Source organism: Pantherophis guttatus, chromosome 4, assembly GCF_059756535.1.
Source record: "Pantherophis guttatus breed Tessera chromosome 4, ASM5975653v1, whole genome shotgun sequence".
NCBI lineage: Eukaryota > Metazoa > Chordata > Lepidosauria > Squamata > Colubridae > Pantherophis > Pantherophis guttatus.
Window position 1 is genome coordinate 26,133,671 of NC_142066.1, and position 22,192 is coordinate 26,155,862.

Consider the following 22,192-nt stretch of genomic DNA (forward strand, 5'->3'; position numbering starts at 1 on the left):
AGGGAGGGAAAAGTCTCCAATGTGCCTTATAGACCCACTCAGTTATGGTTCTCTTTACAGAGATGAAGTCTTCACAGCAAATCGTGGCATACGCCCTCACAGCAAGAAGCTGCTCATTGTCCTGACGGATGGCATCTCCAATGACAGAAGGACCACATTTAAACAGGCAACAGAAGCTGCCAACAAAAAAGGGATAATCCGCTATGCCATTGGGGTATGCAGGGAAATGGGGTGGAGACAGTGGTTCTAGATCAACGTTTCCCAATCTTGACCATTTCCAGATGCATGGACTTCAACTCCCAGAATTCTCATCACTGGCCACGCTGGTTGTGGACTGCAGATCCCAGAATTCCTCAGCCAACATGGTCATTGAAGAACTTTCTGGTACTTGAAGTCACATATTTGGAAGTTGCCAAGGTTGAAAATACTGCTTCAGGTGGACTTCAAACAAGGACGTGTAGGAATTTGTAATTATGGCACCTCTAGTCACTGCCATCTTGTCAAGAACTGATTTTATTAAACATAAAACTTTGAGCATTCCTTGTCTACAAAGAGAGGCTGGGCACACCGCACTGGGCAAAATCTAGACAACTTTAGGAGCTTCTTCAAAGGGTTCAAGACAATATTGAACAACCTCATGGTCTCTAAGTATTTGGCCATTGCTGGTTAAACATTTTAGAAGTTGAAGTCTGTCTGGAGAACATCAGTTTGAGGAAAGTTGGTCTAAGAATTTTGGAAGCTCAAGAGCTTCTTTAAAGGACTGGACACTGGCTGGAGAATTCTGGGATTTGAAGTCCATTCTTCTTAAAGTTGTTAAGGTTGGGAAACCCTGGTCTAGCAGAACAGAGATGATTCAGGAGTAAAAGTGCATAGGATAGGTGAAGTTATTGCGCTTTCTGAGGAATTAAATGTCACAGATAATGCTGAGTCAAAACCAAACAAGCTGCGTGTTGGTATAGCAAGATATGAATCCAGGTTCAAACAAAAACCATATTATTTTTTACATATTTCTGTCATAAACTAACATTTGTTATATGGCAGAAATATATAAAAAATACGGTTCAAGGGTACTTGTGGCCCATCAACATCACTTTAGGAGCTGTGAAATAATGCTCAAATGTTGGAAAATTCTTTTTTTTTTAATTTTTATTTTTTTGAGAAGTTGTGGAGAAGAGATTCCACTCCTCAAAACCTTTGATACCTGCCACCAAAATGGATCCCCTCGCTGTCCACTTTTGGAGGATGATTCTTTATCTGCTGCTCAAAGCATAGTAGTTGTGAGGTCCTGGTTTATGGCTTAACGTGTTTTGCAAGCCCAACCACTGTGGCCTATACATCTGGCTAAACCAAACCAAAGCTTAGTGAATGAAGGGGGAATCCCATGTTTGGGGAATCCCATGTTTGTCTATTGTTGGGCAGGATAACAAAGTAGCTCTTTTTTTTTTTTTAAGTTGTAGGACTAAAAGCAAGATAACCAATATTTCTGCTTGACTTCTGTCTTATTGACTATAGGAATGATGTATTGGTAGATTCATTGGAAGTCACTTTTAAGTCCAGGAAACATCCTGGATGAAATTGGCCTAATTGGTAGCTAGAAAGGGAAAGGGATGTGAAGTTCTGGGAAGTTAGTACAAATTTGTTCTTATCAGTAGTCCTCAACCTACAACCATTCATTTAGTGACTGTTCAAAGTTACAACAGCACTGAAAAAAGTAACATGACCATTTATCACACTTATGAGTGTTGTAGCATCCTCGTAGTCATATCATCAAATTTCAATTGCTTGGCAACTAGCATTTATTTGCAGTGTCATGTGATGCCCTTTTGTGACTTTCTGACAAGCATCTCGGCTTTTCTTGACTGCCTGTGCTGGACAAGTTAAACACATGACTCAAATCATGATCTAACCCGCTTTAATAGCAGCTGTTTGACAGTTCATCAGCAAATGCTGATGTAAAGTTGGAGCTGAGAGCAGCTGCTACTCAGCTCCTCTTTATAAGTCTTCCCGCCGGGGTCCTTTCAATCACCTCCAATCGGCGTCAGCTGCTGTGTGGTTTGACTTTCTCTTTGAATCTGCCACCTGAGAATTACTCGTGTCGCTGGTGTATGACATCTTCAGTCCACGTCTACAGTGTCCCACTGAGCTGTCCTCCTATTTGGGACTGGTTTCCTAACCCCCAGCAGCCCACATTTAGCTGTACCGAACCCCACTAATCCCACCACCGGCATCGCTATATTTATCACTTCGTTCCAGCCACCATCACCAGCACCCGTGTCCATTATCATGGCATCCATGTATTTCGCCGACTGGCTTTGTGTTTGAGTGCCCCTCCCGTTCGGTAAGGTGTCGAGGCAAAGTCAAAAGGGAAGAATCACATAACAACGATGTTACTAATTTCACAATTGCAGTGATTCACTAAACAACGGTGATAAGGAAGGTCCTACCTTGGGGCAAGACTCACTTAACTGTCTCGCTTAGTAACAGAGATTTGGGGCTCAATTGTGATAATAAGTTAAGGACAATCTATATTATCTAGTCCCAAAGGTGCTTTTTCAAGAGGCAACTGGACTTTCTGGTTTTTCTTTGAAGACGTTTTGCTTCTCATCCAAGAAGCTTCTTCAGCTCTTCGCTTCTCATCCAAGAAGCGTCAAGAGCTGAAGAAGCTTCTTGGATGAGAAGCGAAACATTTTCAAGGAAATATGAAAAAAAGTCCAGTTGCCTCTTGAAACAGCACCTTTGGGACAACCATGACCTGGATGACTGAGAATCTCCATAGATATATTATCCAGTGTATCCCTCTCCCTCCCTCCCCCTTGTATCTATCAGGTTGGTCGGAATTTCTTGACGGCTCAAGATGAGCTGCGCAGAATTGCATCATCAAATGAAAATGTTTTCCCTGTGGAAAGTTTTGACACCCTTGGACAACTTCAGAAACAGCTGAAGGATAAGATCTTTAATATTGAAGGTTTGAACATCCTTTTCCAATCATTCTCCTAATGCTCTTCGGAGGGTGATTCATTTATTTTTTAATTCTTAAAGTTTCTTTCGTTGGCAAACTATAAGAGCTTCCCTGTTCTTCTCTGCGATTTATCTTAAGGCTGTGATAAATATTATTGGATAGAGACCCAACCCACCTTCGTTCTTCAGGGGAGCAATAATTCAGCCCATCTCTGGAGAACCAAAAAAGATAACAAAAAGATAAATGAAACTTTTAAAATTTGGCAAATGGCATGCTCATGAGGGAACAAGAGCATTTGCTTCATTTGTGACAGATTATGTTACTACAGGTAATGCTCAATTTCTGACCGGCCGCTTAGTGACTGGTTGAAATTACAACCTACCTCTAAGGGTACTTATAACCCGGATTCGAAGTTCTAACAGTGCCCCCTCCTCGTGCTCACATGATTGCACTTCAGGTGCTTGGTAACATGGAAAACTGGCATTTCTGCTTTTTTGGGAAAACCGTTACCATAGTGAATAATGGATTTGTTTAATGACCGCATTTGTATAATGGGCACACTGTCCGCATTTAATCACTGTTGCACTTGCTGCTGCTAAAAATGTCCTAAAGTCAGGTTGGTTATGTGACTGATCCATTTTACAACCCTTACAACTTATGACCATAATGGAGAGGCTCCATTATGGTTGTAACTCGAGGATTCCACCATCCTGACATCACATCCTTAAAGCAGAGAAGCTCATAGAAGCCACGGACAGCATTGGAAACCGCATAAATTTATCACATGATTTATAAAATTCAAGTATTTTGATGCTGTTGCCAATTGTTGCTCTTATTCGTTATTTTTCTTCTTTGAAAAAGGAGTCTCTAAACCATCACCTGATGCCTCAGACAGCAGTTTTTTCGAGAAAGAATTTTCCCAAGGTGGATTCAGCTCCCTCCTTACACCGGTGAGTAATTTATATCCTTTGTGAAAATATAAGCTTTTGTCATATTAAAAAAAAAAGGCTAAAAAAGCAGAGACTTAGGATTTTAAGGCATGGTATGGATGATTTAGGGACCCATTCTGACCTGGAGTACTTCTCTAAATCCAAAGGAAAAAGGGGGGAGAAAATTTTCATCTGTCTCTTTTCACAACTAAAAGTCACAAGTGACCCACAATTAGTTTACCACTATTTTAAGGAAAAGAATCATACTTAAAAAAAAGAAGAAGAACCCTGCAGTAGGCTGCTCTGAACCCATAGGGAAGAGTGAAAAATCAGTTATTAAAATCTGTATGCACCCTGTTTACCCAAAAATAAGACCCAATCGGAAAATAAGTCCTAGCGTGATTTTTCAGGATGCTCATAATATAAGCCCTACCTCAAAAATAAGCCCCAGTTAAGATCATCAGCCACATGGACATACTTAGTACCATATTTCCCCCAAAATAAGACCTAACAGGAAAATACACCCGAACTGCATCTTTGGAGCAAAGATTAATATAAGACCCGGTTTTATTTTCGGGGAAACATGGGTAGTTTCCTTGTGGGAAAAGAAATGGGGATTTATTTATTTATTTTTCACATTTCTGAACCATCTCACAGAGGGACTTTGAGTGCTATACAATAAAAAAACAAACCCCCGGCTCTTTCACATTTCTCCTGAATTTTTCTGGTATAGGTAGGCCTCAATTTGCAACAGTTCATTTGTTTGCAATTACAATGGCACTGAAAAAAGCGATTAATGACTGTTTTTCACACTCGTGACAGTTGCAACATCCCCACGATCACATGATCAAAATCCAGACACTTGGCAACCAGTTCATATTTATGATGGTTGCAGTGCCCCTGGGTTGTGTGATCATCTTTTATGACCTTCTGACAAGCTGAGTCCATGGGGAAGTCAGATTCACTTAACAACCGTGTTACTAACTTAACAACTGCAGTGACTCACTTAACAACTGGGGCAAGAAAGGACATAAAATGGGGCTAAATTCACTTAAGAAATGTCTCAGCAACAAAAATTTTGGGCTCAATTGTGGTTGTATGTTGAGGACCACCTCTGCTTGGTGACAAGGCTACATGTGTGTATTGGGATAGATAAATTGTCCCCCTTTCATCTCTTCCTTGTTTCTTTTTCTCCTCAGGAACATGCAGTGACTGGGGCTGTCGGTGCTTATAGCTGGACTGGAGGCTTAGAAGAATCATCCTTTGGAGAACCTCCTCAGACCCAATTCCTGAACACCAGTATCAACGAGTCCTATATAGGTGAGTGATGGAGGCCAGTTATTTTTCTCCACCCTCTGCCCCAGAGTGCTAAATTGGTCAAATCCAAGAACCACAGGTTGTTTCTTCTCTTTTTCTGGATAGGTTATTCTGTGGCTTTAGCTCGCTTTCACAAAAGGACCTTCTACGTCACCGGAGCTCCACGGTTCCAGCACGTTGGCCAAGTCCTGGTCTTTGAAAGCAAGAGTGGACGCTTAACAGGAAATATTCAGGGTCAACAGGTAAAGGAGAATAGGAAACAGAATGCAGATCAACCTTCACTGTCGTGCCGGAAGGATTGTAAAACTTCATAGAACTTTTGTTTTACATCAAGGACAGAGTGTCATAGTCTAAATTCATAATTAGTCTACATCCAGCAGACTTTCTATTAGAATGTAGGTATAGATGAAAGAGAGAGAATTGTTACCAGAGACAATTCAAGTAGGGAAGTCCTCAGTACAGGTAGTCCTCACTTAATGACCAGTCACTTAACAACCATTCAGAGTTATGACAGACTTCCCCAGAGCTACTTACAACCCAGTTCTGAAGTTCCAATGGCTGCACAACCACATACACAACTGCAGTCCCGTGTTTGCATTTTGGGCACTTGAGATTTGGCTCAAATTTATGACTGTTTGCAGCGTTGTAGGGTCACATGACCACAATTTTCACAATTTTTTAAAAAAAATTTCTGGTGCTTACATCCTATTTCCAGGAGACCCTGTCCATTGACAAAAATACCATGTCTTCCTGAAAATAAGACCCTGTCTTATATTTTTTTGAACTCTGAAATAAGTACTTGGGCTTATTGCCATGCACTCAAAAGCCCAATTGGGCTTATTATCAGGGGATGTCTTATTTTGGGGGAAACAGGGTAGGTTCATTTATTAACCACTGCATTTGCTTAACAACTGCAGCAAAAAAAGTCATAAAATCAGGGACGCTCCTGTGGCAACCCAGTTAATGACTGTAGTGACTTATAATCATATTCCAGGCTCAGTTACAGTTATACAGTAAGCCAAGGATTACCTGTTGGATTTGCTGGCTGAGCCTAATGAGGATTGGAATGCAACACCAATTAGGCAATCTGATTTATTTACTAATTTATTTGACAGACCCCATTTTCCTACTCAATCACGAGCATTTTAGGTGGTTAAGACTCAATAAAAGGCAGTACAAAAATACAATTCATAAATCAAAATCAACTTTCATCCAGGGCATAGGACCTGGATATCTTCGAGACCGCCTGCTGCTACCAATGGCCTCCCACCAACCTGTGCGCTCCCAGAGAGGGCCTCCTCAGGGTGCCATCGACCAAGCAATGTAGACTGGTGGCCCCTAGGGGGAAGGCCTTCTCTGTGGGGGCACCTGCCCTCTGGAATTAACTGCCCCCAGAGATACGAAGAATTCATGACCTCGGTGCCTTCCGCCGTGCCCTGAAGACCTTTCTTTTTCAGCAAGCCGGGCTGTCTTAACACTTTTTAAAATGTTTTTAATAGGTTTGTTATTGTTCTTTTAATTATGGGGCCAAATGCATATATATCTTTTTTTAACTGTATTTTAATGTTTGTATCTATGTTTTTTACTTTGGCTGTACACCACCCTGAGTCCTTTGGGAGAAGGGCGGTATATAAATTTGATAATAAATAAATAAATCCTGCAGTGGACAGACAGTGGCTGAAATGATGATGATGTTGATACACAAGAATTTAGTCAACTAACAGTCAAACCTAAATTGGTGTTAGTATGGTACTATGCTATCCTGTGTCTGATCTCTTTTTACACACAGACACACAGACACACACACACACACACACAGAGAGAGAGAGAGAGAGAGAGAGAGAGAGAGAGAGAGGCCCCACCCTATGCCACCAGAGTGGAGGGATTGCTTAAACAAGCTATCTATTGCTGGGCAACTTCTCTTTGCGGCACAACGCTTCCTTAAAAATGGCTGACCACAAAATAAACAGCTCAGCTCCGTGACCTATTTTCTTGCATAATTTTTTTATTAAGACTTTTGAAAAGGAGATTAAAAATTAATAAGAATTAATAGAGAGAAAAGAAATGAAAGAAAAGGAGGGGGGAGAAACAGCACAACAAGAAAGAAAGACATAGAAAGAAGTAGCTTTCTGTTTTCTTTGCACCAAATATAATCACAGTTACAAAATAAACTCTTGCAGAAAATGAAAACTCTCTTTTTTCCCCCCATTATCTATTTCTTCTGATGGTCAAAGCCCCTGAGTCATAAGATTGGGTTTTGTTTTCTCTTTTCTGCAAAAGGTCACAAGATGTTTCCGGTCAGAAATAAATAGATCATGTGATGATAAACCAATAAATAATACAATGACTCAACAGGGTTGCCATGCTAAAATGGCTGAATATCTACAAAATGCTGGGCCTACAGACTGTGTGTTGTGCAATCCCACAGAACAGTTTTTCTTCTTTTTAGGTGGGTTCTTACTTTGGTGCTGAACTCGCCTCCGTGGACTTAAACGAAGATGGAAATACTGACCTCCTTCTAATTGGGGCTCCTCATTACTACAATGGAAGCCAAGGTGGGATTGTCCACGTCTCCTCCATCAACAACACGGTGAGTAAAACCATTGGAGGCTAGAAGAGAAATCTAGGATTGAGAAGAAGCTTTTTCACTTTTGGTAAATTGTCTTTCATTTTTTGCAGGAAATGCTTAGTAATTTCAGCAGGTTTTCGGTATTTCTGCCAAAGGAGGCAGATCATAACAAAATCTTCAAGCCTTCTCCTTCACAGCTGTGTGACTATAGCCTTTCATTTTTTAGCTTCAAATGCCAAAATCTTTTTAATATATACATATACATATATATTACATACAAGCAATCTGTCAGAGTTCTGAGTAAAACATCCGCTAAAATCAGAACTCCGACGCAGGTAGATTCCTCAAAGAACATTTTTATTGGATATATCATATCGAATTGGTTTCCATCATAATGGAAACCAACTCTAAAAGTCCCCTGTGTTTTTTCCCTAATTAAAAGAGCAAATATTTCACTCCCAAATGTCACTGGTCACATTGTCCAATGAAAGTAGTGGCAAGCTACTTTCAACTCCTACCTGTTGGGATGACCTTGGTTCCCACAAGAAAACATTTTGTTTTGACTATTAGACAGCCTATCTAGTTCCCCCTCCCTTCCCTCTCTCATAGTTCGTGGCAACTATGAGGCAGCACAAGATGGCTTCAACCAGGTTCGCTTCAGAGTTGACACAATCCCATTATGGGTTTCCCTCATGCAAATTTGCCTACTCACTAAAATGAACTTGTAGCCCCAAACTCAATCCTCCTGACATTATTGCGATTACAGGTTGTCCTTGTGTGTTACAATCACCATCGGGACCGGAATTTTGGTCCCTAATTGATGCAGTTGTTAAGCAAGATGTCACTGGACTGGACAAGATTCTATGACGACTTCTGTCGTGAATCACGCAGAACGTAAGCCAATCTAACTTCCACAGTTGATTCGGCTTGCAGTCACATGACACCAAGACCCTGAATACAAGTCGTAAATACAAGTTGGTTGTCAAGTGCCCAAATTCTGATCAAGTGATGGTTGTGACTTTGAGAATGAGTCATGTAACTTTTTTTTAATGCCATCATAACTTTGAATCATCTTTAAATGAACTGAGGACTAGCTGTATTCAAAGACACGCCCAGGGCAACGAAAATTTTGAGGTGCCACTGTACACATCTGACTATTCTCAGTGATTTACTGGTTGAAATGGCTATGAAAATAAAAGAGTTTTTGATAAAACTTTTAAATGCTTCTTTTTAGAACTTTATTTGTAATACACATACATACACATTAAATACAGGTAGTCCTCGACTTATAACCACAACTGAGCCCAAAACTGCTAAGTGAGAAATTTGTTAAGTGAGTTTTGTCCCATTTTACGATTTTTCTTGCTACACTTGTTAAGTGAATCACTGCAGTTATTAAATTAATAACATGGCTGTTAAGTGAATCTGGTTTCCCCATTGACTTTGCTTGTCAGAAGGTCACAAGGGGCACTTGACAGAATGTCCCCAGGACACTGCAATCGTCAGAAATATAAATCACACCCAGATGATACACTGTATAAGAAAAGATGGAATGTTTTATATTTGTTTTGTTTTTTAAAAAATAAAAAAATTATTAAAAAAAAAGAAATATAAATCAATATTCATGTGGATACCGGAATGGCCGTAAGTGTGAAAAACGGTCATAAGTCACTTTTTTCAGTGCTGTTGTAACTACGAATAGACACTAAATGAACAGTTGTAAATTGAGAACTAACTGTAAAGTGTCTTTAAACAAAAACACACATAAAACAAACTTACGTATGGATTAGTTGACAAATACTGTATGTGACCAGAGAGTGGTAGGAACTTAATCCTGTCTTTTCTTAGGAAAAATGATTTGGTTTTGGCTAATGCAACATTTGCAGCATTTTTTGGAACATAACTACTGTAGATAGCAAGAAGTTATCAAATGTTAGTTTAATCCATCTACTGCTTTGACATATTATATTAGCTTATCTGCCCAGATGCTTTTAATGAGTGAGTTTTTGATATGAGTGCTTAAATATAGAAATGTATGGTTGTTTTTCACTTTTGTTAGGTCAACTGGATGACATCCCTGGAAAATGATTGATAAGCAGCAAAGTACTGTAGAATAGAATAGAATTCTATTCTGTCTCTCTGTGTCTCTTTCTCTCTTTCTCTCTCTCTCTCTCTTTCTCTCTCTCTGTCTGTCTGTCTGTCTCTCTCTCTCTCTCTCTCTCTCTCTCTCTCTCTCTATATATATATATATATATATATATAGAGAGAGAGAGAGAGAGAGAGAGAGAGAGAGAGAGGGAGAGAGACTCACAGAGAGAGAGAATAGAATAATTTGTTCCTGACCAATGATACAGTTATTCAGGCCGCTACTTTCTGGGCCTCAAATGCTATATAAAGTCACATAAGTGTTTAAAATTCCTTCCATGTTTTAATTATTATATTTCTTATATAGTTATTGAATTTTTTATTTAGATTGTTGTATTAATTTAAACAGAGTAGAATAACAGAGTTGGAAGGGATCTTGGAGGTTTTCTACTTCAACCTCCCTGCTCAGGCAGGAAACCCTACATCACTTCAGACAAATGATTGTCCAATCTCTTCTTAAAAACTTTGAGGGTTGGAGCATTTGCAACTTCTGGAGGCAAGTAAAACTACACTAACTAATGTAACTCACGTGCTTCATTCCAGGGTGAGCTTGTTCACCTTCAAACACTACATGGAATCTCAGGTAATGGACTAGGCCGTTTTGGGGCAGCTCTCTCCACATTAGGGGATATCAGTGGCGATGGCCTCACAGATGTGGCCATAGGAGCCCCGATGGAGGATGAAAATCGGGGGGCCATTTACATCTTCCTGGGTGAAACAGACCGACTGAAGGAAGTGCACAGCCAGGTAAGTCCAAATGTCAAAAATAAAGAAGGTAACTGAAGCTTCTCTGCCTGGGTTGATGTGCTCCAGTCTTAATGATCTGTTTTTTTACTTCCTTCTTCCCCGCAGCGGATTTCGGCCGCCTCTGTTTCTCCCAGGCTCCAGTTTTTTGGACAATCCATCCAGGGAAGGTTGGATTTGAGCAAGGATGATCTGACTGACTTAGCCATTGGAGCTCTTGGAAGTGCAGTGGTGCTTCGGTAGGGATGGGTGGGGTGGAAATGGGCATGGACCAGACCTGGCCATTTTATGGCCCCCAGGCCACATCCAACCCTTTGGCTGTCCCTGTCTGACCCCGAGAAATTGGTTTTATTTTGAAGGTGATTGCTAATTTTTTCCCCAGTTTATCTATGTGCATGTGTGTATGCCTAAGCACTTTCACAGCCCTATTGGTTCAACTGTCTACAACAGTCCCAGTTTCTCATGTGGCCCCTTGTGAATATTAGTAAATGCATTAAGCGTCATGGTATAGGATGTGTGTGCAAAGTGCACTAATAATAATAGGATAGGATAGGATAGGATAGGATAGGATAGACTGGACTAGAATAGAATAGAATAGAATAGAATAGAATAGAATAGAATAGAATAGAATAGAATAGAATAGATCCTGGTTGACTCACTACGCAGCCCTGCTCACAACCAGACAACAGTAATAGGAGGGAAGAAGGAAGACACTGGAATGTAAGGGAGGTTTGAGAGGGAACTCTGGAACACAGATTGTGTGAGACAGACCCAAACCCCGAGGTCATTGACTGGGAATATCCGAGGCAGACAGGCCATTTCCAAAATAAAGCAAATGCAACTGGACTGGTGGACAATGGGACATGGGAGGTGAGGGAAGGAAAAGACTTTCTATACTATTGATGTGCGAAAATGTCGGAACTGGCTTATCCACTTCTGTACCCATATGGCTTTTCAGAAAAGTTATACTCTTGGAGAAAAAATGTCCCAGGAGTTTCTTTTGCTGTCTAATGCAGTGGGATGCTTGGCAAGAATAAAATATTCTTTATTGTGTGGTTGGATTTAATAAAATATCCATCAGTTTAGGACAGTTTTTCTCTCTCAACCATCCATCCATCCATCCATCCATCCACCCACCTACCTACCTACCCACCTACCTACCTACCTACCTACCTACCTATACTTGTGGATGCTTGTGGGTGTGTACACCTTATGTAAAATGATCTGAGAGTGGGATAAAATCAATAAAAGTAATTTAAAAATACTTCTGGGAGCATGGCTTGGCCTGTGGCACAGTGGTAGTTTCACACTGACTTGGAACCTACAGTGTGAGCTGAGTTGGTTATTATGTCCAATTGTTGGTTGTGGAATCACAGCAGCTGACAGCTTCTAGTCAATGTTGTCTGGTTTAGGAAGCTAAGCAGGGCTGGGTATTAATTGTATGGGAAACCACCAGGATAGAGACCAAGGCTATAGAGTAGACAATGTAGGAGGAGGCAATGGCAAATCACTTCCTGCTGCCAAAAAAACTACAACATGAATGAGTCCACAAAATCACCAGAAGCTAAATGTGACTCAAAAGAGACTTCACTCTTGTTAATGGTAAAAGAGGAATTGTGCTGCATATTGCATTGAGATATATGGGGATTGTGAAATGACACTTCTCCCATGCTAAGACTAGACCTTATCAGAGATCTCTGTATTTTGGAAGGCAGTTGGGTAGGAAAAATCATAACACCTTTCTTCTGCTTTCCAGATCCCGGCCTGTTTTCACTATCCTCACTTCATTGAGTTTCTCCCCTGATTTGATCCCTCTGGATGATCCAGAGTGTGGAAGCAAGAAGATTTCAAGAACTGATTCTCGTGGGCAAGTCAGTCTTTGCTTCACCTTAACTCTTCTCAGCACGAAATGGAGCTCTGGTAACATCTCAGCACGACTGTTCTTTTGCTTAATAATCTTAATGTTTTAGGTTTTAGGACTCTCCTCTTTCCCTCATGTCTTAAATGTTGATAATTTACTTTGCAACTACTCTTTTCATTTGCCAACTTCTGTTTCTCATCAACTGATTTTATTATTTGTATAAATAACTCAAGGTGGCAAACACACCTATCGTGTTTCTCCAAAAATAAGACCCAACTGGAAAATAGGCCTAGCATGATTTTTCAGGATGCTTGTAATATAAGTCGTACCCCAAAAATAAGCCCCAGTTGAGATCGTCAGTCAGACAGACACATTTTAGTACTGTCCCAAAATAAGCCCTAATGCATCTTTTGGAGCACAAATTAATATAAGACCCGGCCTTATTTTCGGGGAAACACAGTTAATACTCCTTTTGTAAGCCATAGCCATCACGTCCTACTACTAATTTCCCCACCACAACCTTGTGAGGTGGGTTGGGCTGAGAGAAAGTGATTGGCCCAAACCCCCTTAGCTCGCTTTGTGTCTGAAGAAGGATTCAAACTCAGAGTTTCCATAATACAATATAAGATATTGGCATTAATATTTAAAGTCCTTCATGGTTAGGGCCTGGCTAGTTAAGGGACTGCCTGTCTTATTTTGTACTCATCTAGCTGTTAAGATTAACAGGAGAGGCCCATTTGAAAATTGCCCCTTGGTCCAAAACCCATCTTCCTGGTATGTGGGAGCAGGCCCTAAGTTTTGTTTCATAGCTGTCCTTGCTATGAATTTTTCTCTGGATGCTAACTCATTCATTAACTTGTTCTCTCAGTCAATGCTCATTTGATTCAGGGTTTTTTTTTTCTGTCTTCCCCTTTCACTCTTTTTTTTAACAAGCTTCTTTGAGAACCACAATCAACTTCAGCCTCCAAGTTGATGTTAAACGGACCTCACCACGCCTGATGCTAGAGAATGAGACACCCAGTTTTTCAGATTCTCTCCAACTTGGAGTTATGCCCATTTGCATCAACAAGACTCTGTGGGCTCAGGTAGGTACAATTATGCCCTTATCCAAACTGCCCAGAAGGGAATAGTTGGGTCCAGAGGTGGTATTCAGCAGGTTCTGAGCAGTTCTGGAGAACCTGTAACGGAAATTTTGAGTAATTCAGAGAACCGGCAAATACCACCGCTGAGTGGCCCCGCCCTCATCTATTCTCTGCTTCCCGAGTCCCAGCTGATCGGGAGGAAATGGGAATTTTGCAGTAACCTTCCCCTGGAGTGGGGAGGGAATGAAAATTTTACAGTATCCTTCCCCTGCCATGCCCACCATGCCATGCCACGCCCACAGAACCGGTAATAAATAAAATTGAATCCTATCACTGGTTAGGTCCCTTAAGAAGGCAGCATCAAGGATATCACAAATTACATTCCAGCAATCTTAACTTTCTGGCTTCTTTGGACAAATCACAGAACTTGTGATGTTAGTCCTGAGCCCCTCCCCCCACTGTTAATGATTGACAGATACTGTTAATCTTTCCTTTTTAAAAATAATAATAAAAAAAATTCATAGAGTAAATTACAAAAAAAAAAAGGACATACAAAAAAAAACTATTCAGGTGACCCTGAGGACACAAATAAATCTTCAAGTGGCCTCAACGACTCTCTTAAAAAAATGCAAATGGCCATCTGTCTGCAAGGAATATAAATTCTTCCATTCCCCACCATCCTGTCAGAGCTGAAGAAGCTTTTGGATGAAAAGCAAAATGTCTTCAAAGAAAAAAACAGAAAGTTCAGTTACCTCTTGAAAAAGCACCTTTGGGACAACTGTCTTGCTTATCAACAGAAATTTTGGGCTCTGTTGTGGTTGTAAGTTGAGAACTGCCTGTATAATGTAATTATACATTATAAGGTAGTTATAATCTTATGTTCCCTCTTCCCTCTTAGATATTATGCAAATCTCTTTAGTCCCTGGCTGAGGAAGCTTTTGCACTGATTCACATGAAATCAGCTGTTTTGAGGAGTGAAGCCCATTGATTTCTGGCCTTCTACCAACTTATTGGAATTTATTTTTATTGGAATTGCTTCAGTTCTGATGACCTTACAGACAGCCCATTTTCCCTGTGGCAAAATTTTCTGCCTATAGGTAGTCCTCAACTTACAATAGTTCACTTAGTGACCATTTGAAGTTACAAAGGCACTGAAAAAAGTGACTTATGACCATTTTTCACACTTACAACCATTGCAGCATCCCTGGGATCATATGATTTACATTCGGCTGCTTGACAACTGATTCACATTTACAACGGTTGCAGTGTCCGGGGTCATGTGATTCCCCTTTTGCGACCTTCTGACCAGCAAAGTCAATGGGGAAACCAGATTCACTTAACAACTGTGTTACAAATTTCCCAACTGCAGTGATTCACTTAACAGCTGTGGCAATGAAAGTTGTAAAATGGGACAAAACTCACTTAACACATGTTTCACTTAGCAACATAAATTCTGGGCTCAATTGCGGTCATAGCTCGAGGACATACAGGGAGCCCTTGATTTACAACTGGAATTGATCCTGGAATTGCGGTCCAAGTTGTGCCAGTCATTAAGTGGATCACCATGTGACTGCACCAATTTGATGAGTTTTTTTGTGGCAGCTGTTAAGCAAATCCATTCTCTGCAATGGGCGGTCTTTGCTACAAATCAGAAGTAAATGCCGGTTTCTGGCATTAGTAGTAATAAAATGTGTTTATGTACTACTGGACACTGCAAGTGATCATAAATGTGAGCTAGTTGCTGAGCACTGAAAATGCAATCACATGACTTTGGGGAAGAGCTGGCAGTCAGAACTTTGAATCTGAGTCCAAGTAGCCCTGGAGAGGTCCACTGAAACTTTGACCAGATCACTAAGTGACTGGTCATAAATCAAGGACCATCTGTATGTTCCTTCTCTTCTCTGGCAACTGCAGAAATCTGCAGCTTTGATTGCAGCTATTAGGACAAGATCATGGTTCCAGAAATGCTAAGCATGCAATCGTTTCAGCTTTATAGCTTGAAGGGACTTTTAAATGCAGTAGAGGAATGGCAGCAATACAGCTGGTAAACTTTCCCTCCTAGCAAGAACTCAGAAGTTTTCACAGAAATGAATACATTATGTACTAAACCTGTAGGTAGGGAGGTGATGCTAGAAATTTATTTGATTTCCACTTTGGGATCTAATTTGATTTCCAGTTTGGGACTAATGGGAATGAAGAGGATTTTGTTGCTCTGGGATCAGATGGTCGCATGATGAAATGAAGGTTTCTTGGTGCTTTTTAACTGATTATCTGGAGAGAGCATGAATTTGTTCGTGGTGTTTTTAGCATGTTTTCAGCATTTCAGAGTGATTAGATGTCAAGGTAGGTTGGCTTCAAACGGTTTGGTGAGAAATTGGGGAATGGATCAGTGGTGGGTTTCAAATTTTTTTACTACTGGTTCTGTGGGCTTGGTGGGCGTGGCTTGGTAGACATAGTAGGGGAAGGATACTGTAAAATCTTCATTCCTACCCCACTCCAGGGGAAGGTTACTGCAAAATCCCAATTTTCTCCTGATCAGCTGGGACTCGAGAGGCAGAGAATAGATGGGGACAGGGCCAGCCAGAAGTGGCATTTACGGGTTCTCCGAACTATTCAAAATTTCCGCTACTGGTTCTCCAGAGATCCTGCTGGGAGGAGTGTAGCTGTAAGAATTATTATAACACTGAATGGAGAAATGTACTGATCTGGATAGAAATGTCTGATCTCCAGAATCTTTTTCTTAATTGGCCCCAGGTCTGCCTTGATGACTCCTTCTCTCCAGTTGTGCTGCGGACAAAGTTCTCAGTTCAGGAGCAACTAGATAACAGGAATCTGCAACCCATCCTTCACCCTGAGACAAAAACCTCCATTGACATTGAGGTATTTTTCTGTAGTCTGTCTTAGCACTTCCTTTATCTAGAACAGGTTTCCCCAACCTGTGGGCCACGACCCATTACTGGGCATGAGCTAATTGCCACTGGGCCGCGTGACTCGCTAGCCAGTATGTGCACTGCCGCATGCGCACACAACTTCACTCATGCGAGCTTGTGTTGCCAAGTCCCACAGAGATTGCTAAATTGAGGAAACAACTACAGATATCACCAAGGAATTTTCAGTGGGGTCTCAGATAAATACAGAATCTTGGAAACTATAGTAGGATGTCCCCAGTCTCATTTATAGAGTTCACTAATACGGAGACTCTAAAATGCTTTCTATTAAATCTCTCTCCACCTGAGTTGAGTTATTGACTATAAGGTAATCTGTCAGCTGACGTACTTTGCCCCCAAACTCTCACAGGCATGTTAGTTATGAAGGGATTTCACGAATGTGAAAGGTTTTGGTATGTTATAACCTGGCTAAATTGAAATCAGTCACTGGTTATGATTGTGTGATCGAATGGATTCCCCTTGGGTCCATAAAACAGTGTTTCTCAATTTTGACAACTTTAATTTGACAACTTTAAGATGGGCAGATATCAACTCCCAGAATTCCACAGCCAGCATCTTAAAGTTGCCAAGGGTGAAAAATGCTGACATAAAAGAGAGCTGTCATACAGATTTCATAATGAGAAAACTGGAAAACCCATCCTAAAGAATTAGACCAGAGGTCTGCAACCTTAAACACTCAAAGAGCCATTTGGACCTGTTTCCCACAGAAAAGAAAACACAGCCACAAAACCTGGGTGGGCGTGGCCAACTCGATGTCACTCACTTCCACCAGTCACATTACCCCCTAGCCATGCCTACCCAGCCGGTCATTAGGGCAGAGAACCAGTTGTTAAAAAACACTGGGAACCACAAAATCCTTTTGACATATCTCTCTCTCCCCTCCCTCCCTCCCTCCCTCTCTCCCCGCTTTCTCTCTGTATCTCTCTATGTCTTTCTCTCTCCCCCCTCCCTCTGTATCTCTCGTCTCTGCCCCGGCCGCTTCTCCATCATCCACCATCGCCCTTACCTTCTCAGGCCAGGCGAGGAGTGACTGGGAGGGGAGGGCGAGGAGGGGCCAGCCAGTGGTGGGATCACCTGACAGGGAGCTACAGCAGAGGGCCCAAAGAGCCGCATGTGGCTCCAGAGCCACAGGTTGCTGACCCCTGAACTAGACAATCCTGTGACCCATTGGGTCATCCTGTGTGTGAAAGGTGATGTGACCAGAATGAACATTCAATTTTAAGACGACCAAATCCCCCCCCCATAACGATGGTTACTCCATGATTATCTAAGAAGACTAAACCTCATCACTAGAAAAATAATTGTAATGATAAACAAACTTCAACAATAAGTCAATATTTACTTACCTAAACAGGAAGATTACAGGTAGGCACAAAAAAACAGAGGGAGTGGAAGCAACTTCTGACTTCTTGCTATCTTCCCCATTTACTTTTCTTGTAGGAAGCTGGTCAAAATTTGCAATCATATAACCACAGGGACGCTACAAAAAACATAGCTTTGCAATTCAAGCTGATCTGAACACCGTGGACATTTCAATTATGCAGGAGTCATGGATAATTGGGTTCTTTTAAGTTAGCAAGTTTACCCAGTAAAGTTAGCAAGGTACTCACTTCAAACATTGTGGCATTATAATGCAACTGAAGAGTATAAAAGAGACATGAGAGCTTTAGTATATAGATGCTTGAGGAACTCGTAAACATATTATCCCGTGAAAGATATATGATTCTATCCATCTGTACATTTAATTTATGCCTTTGCCTGCTTCATCTATGCCCTCCTTAAGAAAGTCCATGTTGCTCATCCCATCGCTGTTTCTCTCATATTTTGTCAGGTTCCCTTCCAGAAAGACTGCGGTCAGGATGGAATTTGTGTGCCTGATCTTTCCATATCTTTTAACTTCTCAGGGTGAGTAACATATGGTGTCCATGGACTTTAATTCTGTCCTTTGCTATTGTTCTGATCTGGGCTTCCCCAAAAGCACGAAGCCGAGTCCTCATCCCGATAAACCCCTTTTATTTAATTTACAGTGAATTCCTCTCCAGCAAAATCTTTCCTCTCTCACAGTCTTTCAAAATAGTTCACAATTACCGACCTTTACCAGGCTTGGAGAGTGGCCAGGCCGATATCTTTCAGACGCCGCAATACTTGGCAAGAATGCAGTAATGAACTAATTGTCTCCTGCAAACTCCACTCCCCCTTTGCTCCTATTTTATTCCCTCTAGGAGGGGCCATTCATCGTCCACCTGTGGCCTTACTCCTAAATCGACCTTTGTTCTTTAGCTGTTCCCTTTGTCTGGCAACTCTGTGCATGCGCACACTGGGAACAGGCTCCAGTTGTTCATCTGCCTCACTGATGTCTGACTCCAAAGGCAGCTGATAACTGTAATATGGCTCTAGCCCCCTCTCTGCCTCCGACGCAGAGCCCTCATCAGAGCCTTCCCCAGACTCCAGGACTGGCTCATTGAGAGAAATATGGATTATTCCTGTAAAGAGCATAACCTGAATAACGCCATTTTAAACACCATGTTTTACCTCATATAACCTGATTATATAACCGAGCAATAAGAACATGAAAAAGGGAATTGTGTTATTCCTGTGATGCTTGTTTTGCAGGATATATGATGCATATTTTTGAGGAAATAAATGTTCTGGTAAATTCCGAAATGGGCCTGTCTGGGGCCTGCCCATTCCAGAAGGGGAAGTCCACAAATAACACCAAGTATCAGGGGTATTTTTGTACAATATTTCTAATGGGAATAATGGGAATTTCCAGGGTGGAACATGTGCCAAATATGTTATATAAGACCTGAAACTAATACCCTAGGGAACGGTTTTTATCCTGTTGTATTGGACTTCCGTATCCTGAAAACTGTATTTAAACCATGTAATCGAAGTGGTCAAGGTTCTCTCTTTCATGGGAGAACCCTTTTGCAAAACCTTGAAATATATATATATAGCTATATATATATATATATATATATATATACACAACATATATATATATATATATATATATATATTTAATAAATCTGCTGTTTTTTCTTTTCTTGATTTTTTGCATTTAACACTCATTTTCCTCCCCAACCTCCTCACTGTCCGAATCTGCTGCCAGATCCACTGGCTGCTGGTGGGCCACAACACCATGGAAATACGTGACATCATGCAAGAGCCAGGAGATACACCTCAACCATCCACTAGGAAGTGCTATCTCTGGTTGATAGGAAGCTGTGCACGAGCTGAGAGTTAAACCCAAGATTTATGATAAGATCATGTACAAAATACAAGAGCCTGTGAAAGTTGTTTCTTCCACAATCCCCTTTATATAATGGGTCTGAGACAGGGGTGAAATACTCCCAGTTTGGACCGGATCGCCTGATCCGGTAGTGATGGCGGCAGGTGGTTCGGAGAACCGGTAGCAAAAATCCCTGCCTCCCCCCCAATGCCCAGCTGAGCCGCGCAATCATCAGAAGCTTTTTAAAATTATTTTTAAAAGCATTTTTTCTACAACCTCTTTGGCCAAAAAATGCTTTTAAAAGTAAAAAAAAAAAAAGCCTCTGATGATCCCACTGCTCACCTGGGATCATCAGAGGCTTTTAAAAGCATTTTTTACAACCTCTTTGGCCAAATAGGTTGTAGAAAAAAATAGGTTTTAAAAGTTTTTTTTTTAAAAAAGTTGGCCACGCCCACCCAGTCACATTACCCCCGCCACCAAGCCACACCCACAAAACCAGTAGTAACAAATTTTACATTTCACTACTGGTCTGAGATGCATCACTTGGATTGTGTCCTGTAGCCGTTTCTGTCAGTTCTCTTGTGCTGGAGATGGGCAGTTTAGTGGTTTGCAATAAAGGTCAGCCCAACTGCTTTTGTGCGCTGCTAATATTGGCCATTGGATAGAAGGTGTTGCATTCATTTCCTTGTAATTCCTGTAATAGATTTAGTGACCATTTCTATTTTCTAGATGTAGGGAAGTGGAGACAAGGAGATAGGAAGAGTCACTAGGGGTCCTTGGCACTGAAGAAATATTGTCCATTGTTGTATTTCAGATCTAAAGGACTGAAGCTGAGCCCAAATTTCATACTGAACTTAACAGTGAAACTAGAAAATCTGGGAGAATTGGCGTATGAGCCGGCCATTTCTTTTTATTACTCTTCTGTTTTATCTTTCCAGGGAGCTTCAGTTCTTCAAGTGAGTTTGATGAATTTTTTGGGGTGGGGGTGGGGGTTATAGTGGGAAGGAAAAGAGTAGGGGAATTAAGATGGAGATGCTGGACTTTTGTAGTTCAGAATTCAGGTGTCACCATCAGGGTTACCTGGCAGGTATGGTCTTGCTGAGTTGGCAGATCTAGAAAAAGATCAGCCATTGTACGTTCAGCATAGAAGATCAGCTAGCAGGAAAAATATACAACTACTGTATATAAAGAGGGAGTAAACTCCACACTTACCAGCACTGATGATGTTACCTAGTTGGGTAATGAAATGTCTGCAAACAAACAGCCAAGCTCAGAGACCACCAAGTACTCCACAATCTAGAAAAAACCAAGCAACATCAAAGCAGCTTAGAATTTACATAGATGGGAGACTATTAGGAAACCCCAGAGATCTAGTTTAGACTAAGAAATCTGGAAGAAATTCATCCCAGAAGAAGGCAAGCTCCTTGCACATAAGTCTGTAGCTGCTCCCTTGTAAAGTAATCTGAAGCTAACAGAAATCTAAGCAATCAATCTATGCAACTGTATATTATTTTCCCCTTAATTATCGGGGAAAAGGAAACACCAACCGACTTTGTCTGCCAGCAGACAAATAACAGGGATGGGATTAGCTAGATTTAATGAGTTGGGTAGAGGATTAACAGAATAACAGAGTTGGAAGGGACCTTGGAGATCTTCTAGTCCAACCCCCTGCTTAGGCAGGCATACCATTTCAGACAAATAGTTGTCCAGTGTCTTAAAAACTCCAATATTGGAACACCCATAACTTCTGGAGGCAAGTTGTTCCACTGATTAATTGTTCTGTCAGGGAATTTCTCTTAGTTCTAGATTGCTTCTCTCCTTCATTAGTTTCCACCCATTGCTTCTTGTCCTGCCCTCAAGTGCTTTTTCTTTGTGGCAACCCCTGAGATATTGGAACACTGCTATCATGTCCGTCCTTCTTCTCATTAAACCAGACATACCCAATTCCTACAACCATTCTTCATATGTTTTAGTTCCATAGCTTGGAAATATTACCGAAGAAGGCCTATGCTTGCATTCCCATTAAATGTACTTTGGCAAAGGTATAACTGACAGTATGTATCTATTGAAATTCTTGGTGCCTGGACAAGCTTGCAAAAGGCAAATAGTTCTTGTATATCGCTTTCCTTTATATTCCCTGGTCATGATCTGATTTTTTTTTTTAAAAAAAAATTCTCTTTCTGCTTCAAGTCGAACTGGCCTCTGTTCCCGGCTTGTCAGATGCATGGATTGCCAGGAAATGCCTCCGTACGCCATAGCTCCTGCCATTTCAGGCCGCCCGCTCTCAAGGCAGGCACTCGGGTAAGACGTGGGAAATTATTATCAAGCACAGAAGCAAAGCACAGCCGCGAGAACAAAAGTGTGTGAAAGCAAAATGTGAAAAATAAAATGTTCCTGTGTGCAAGA

General features: G+C 41.1%; 1 protein-coding gene across 1 annotated transcript in view; it reads left to right on the forward strand.

Moving 5' to 3' along the window:
• LOC117666857 (integrin alpha-X-like) overlaps positions 1 to 22,192 on the forward strand; it is a 49,991-nt gene that overhangs the window by 15,259 nt on the left and 12,540 nt on the right. Inside the window, exons 8-21 of the mRNA XM_060692825.2 lie at positions 61 to 214; positions 2,827 to 2,965; positions 3,821 to 3,909; positions 5,088 to 5,208; positions 5,311 to 5,447; positions 7,655 to 7,795; positions 10,463 to 10,666; positions 10,772 to 10,902; positions 12,420 to 12,583; positions 13,458 to 13,609; positions 16,361 to 16,486; positions 18,386 to 18,459; positions 20,601 to 20,742; positions 21,977 to 22,087. Coding sequence (XP_060548808.2) covers positions 61 to 214; positions 2,827 to 2,965; positions 3,821 to 3,909; positions 5,088 to 5,208; positions 5,311 to 5,447; positions 7,655 to 7,795; positions 10,463 to 10,666; positions 10,772 to 10,902; positions 12,420 to 12,583; positions 13,458 to 13,609; positions 16,361 to 16,486; positions 18,386 to 18,459; positions 20,601 to 20,742; positions 21,977 to 22,087 — 1,885 coding nt within the window. The remainder of the gene's footprint in view (positions 1 to 60; positions 215 to 2,826; positions 2,966 to 3,820; positions 3,910 to 5,087; positions 5,209 to 5,310; positions 5,448 to 7,654; positions 7,796 to 10,462; positions 10,667 to 10,771; positions 10,903 to 12,419; positions 12,584 to 13,457; positions 13,610 to 16,360; positions 16,487 to 18,385; positions 18,460 to 20,600; positions 20,743 to 21,976; positions 22,088 to 22,192) is intronic.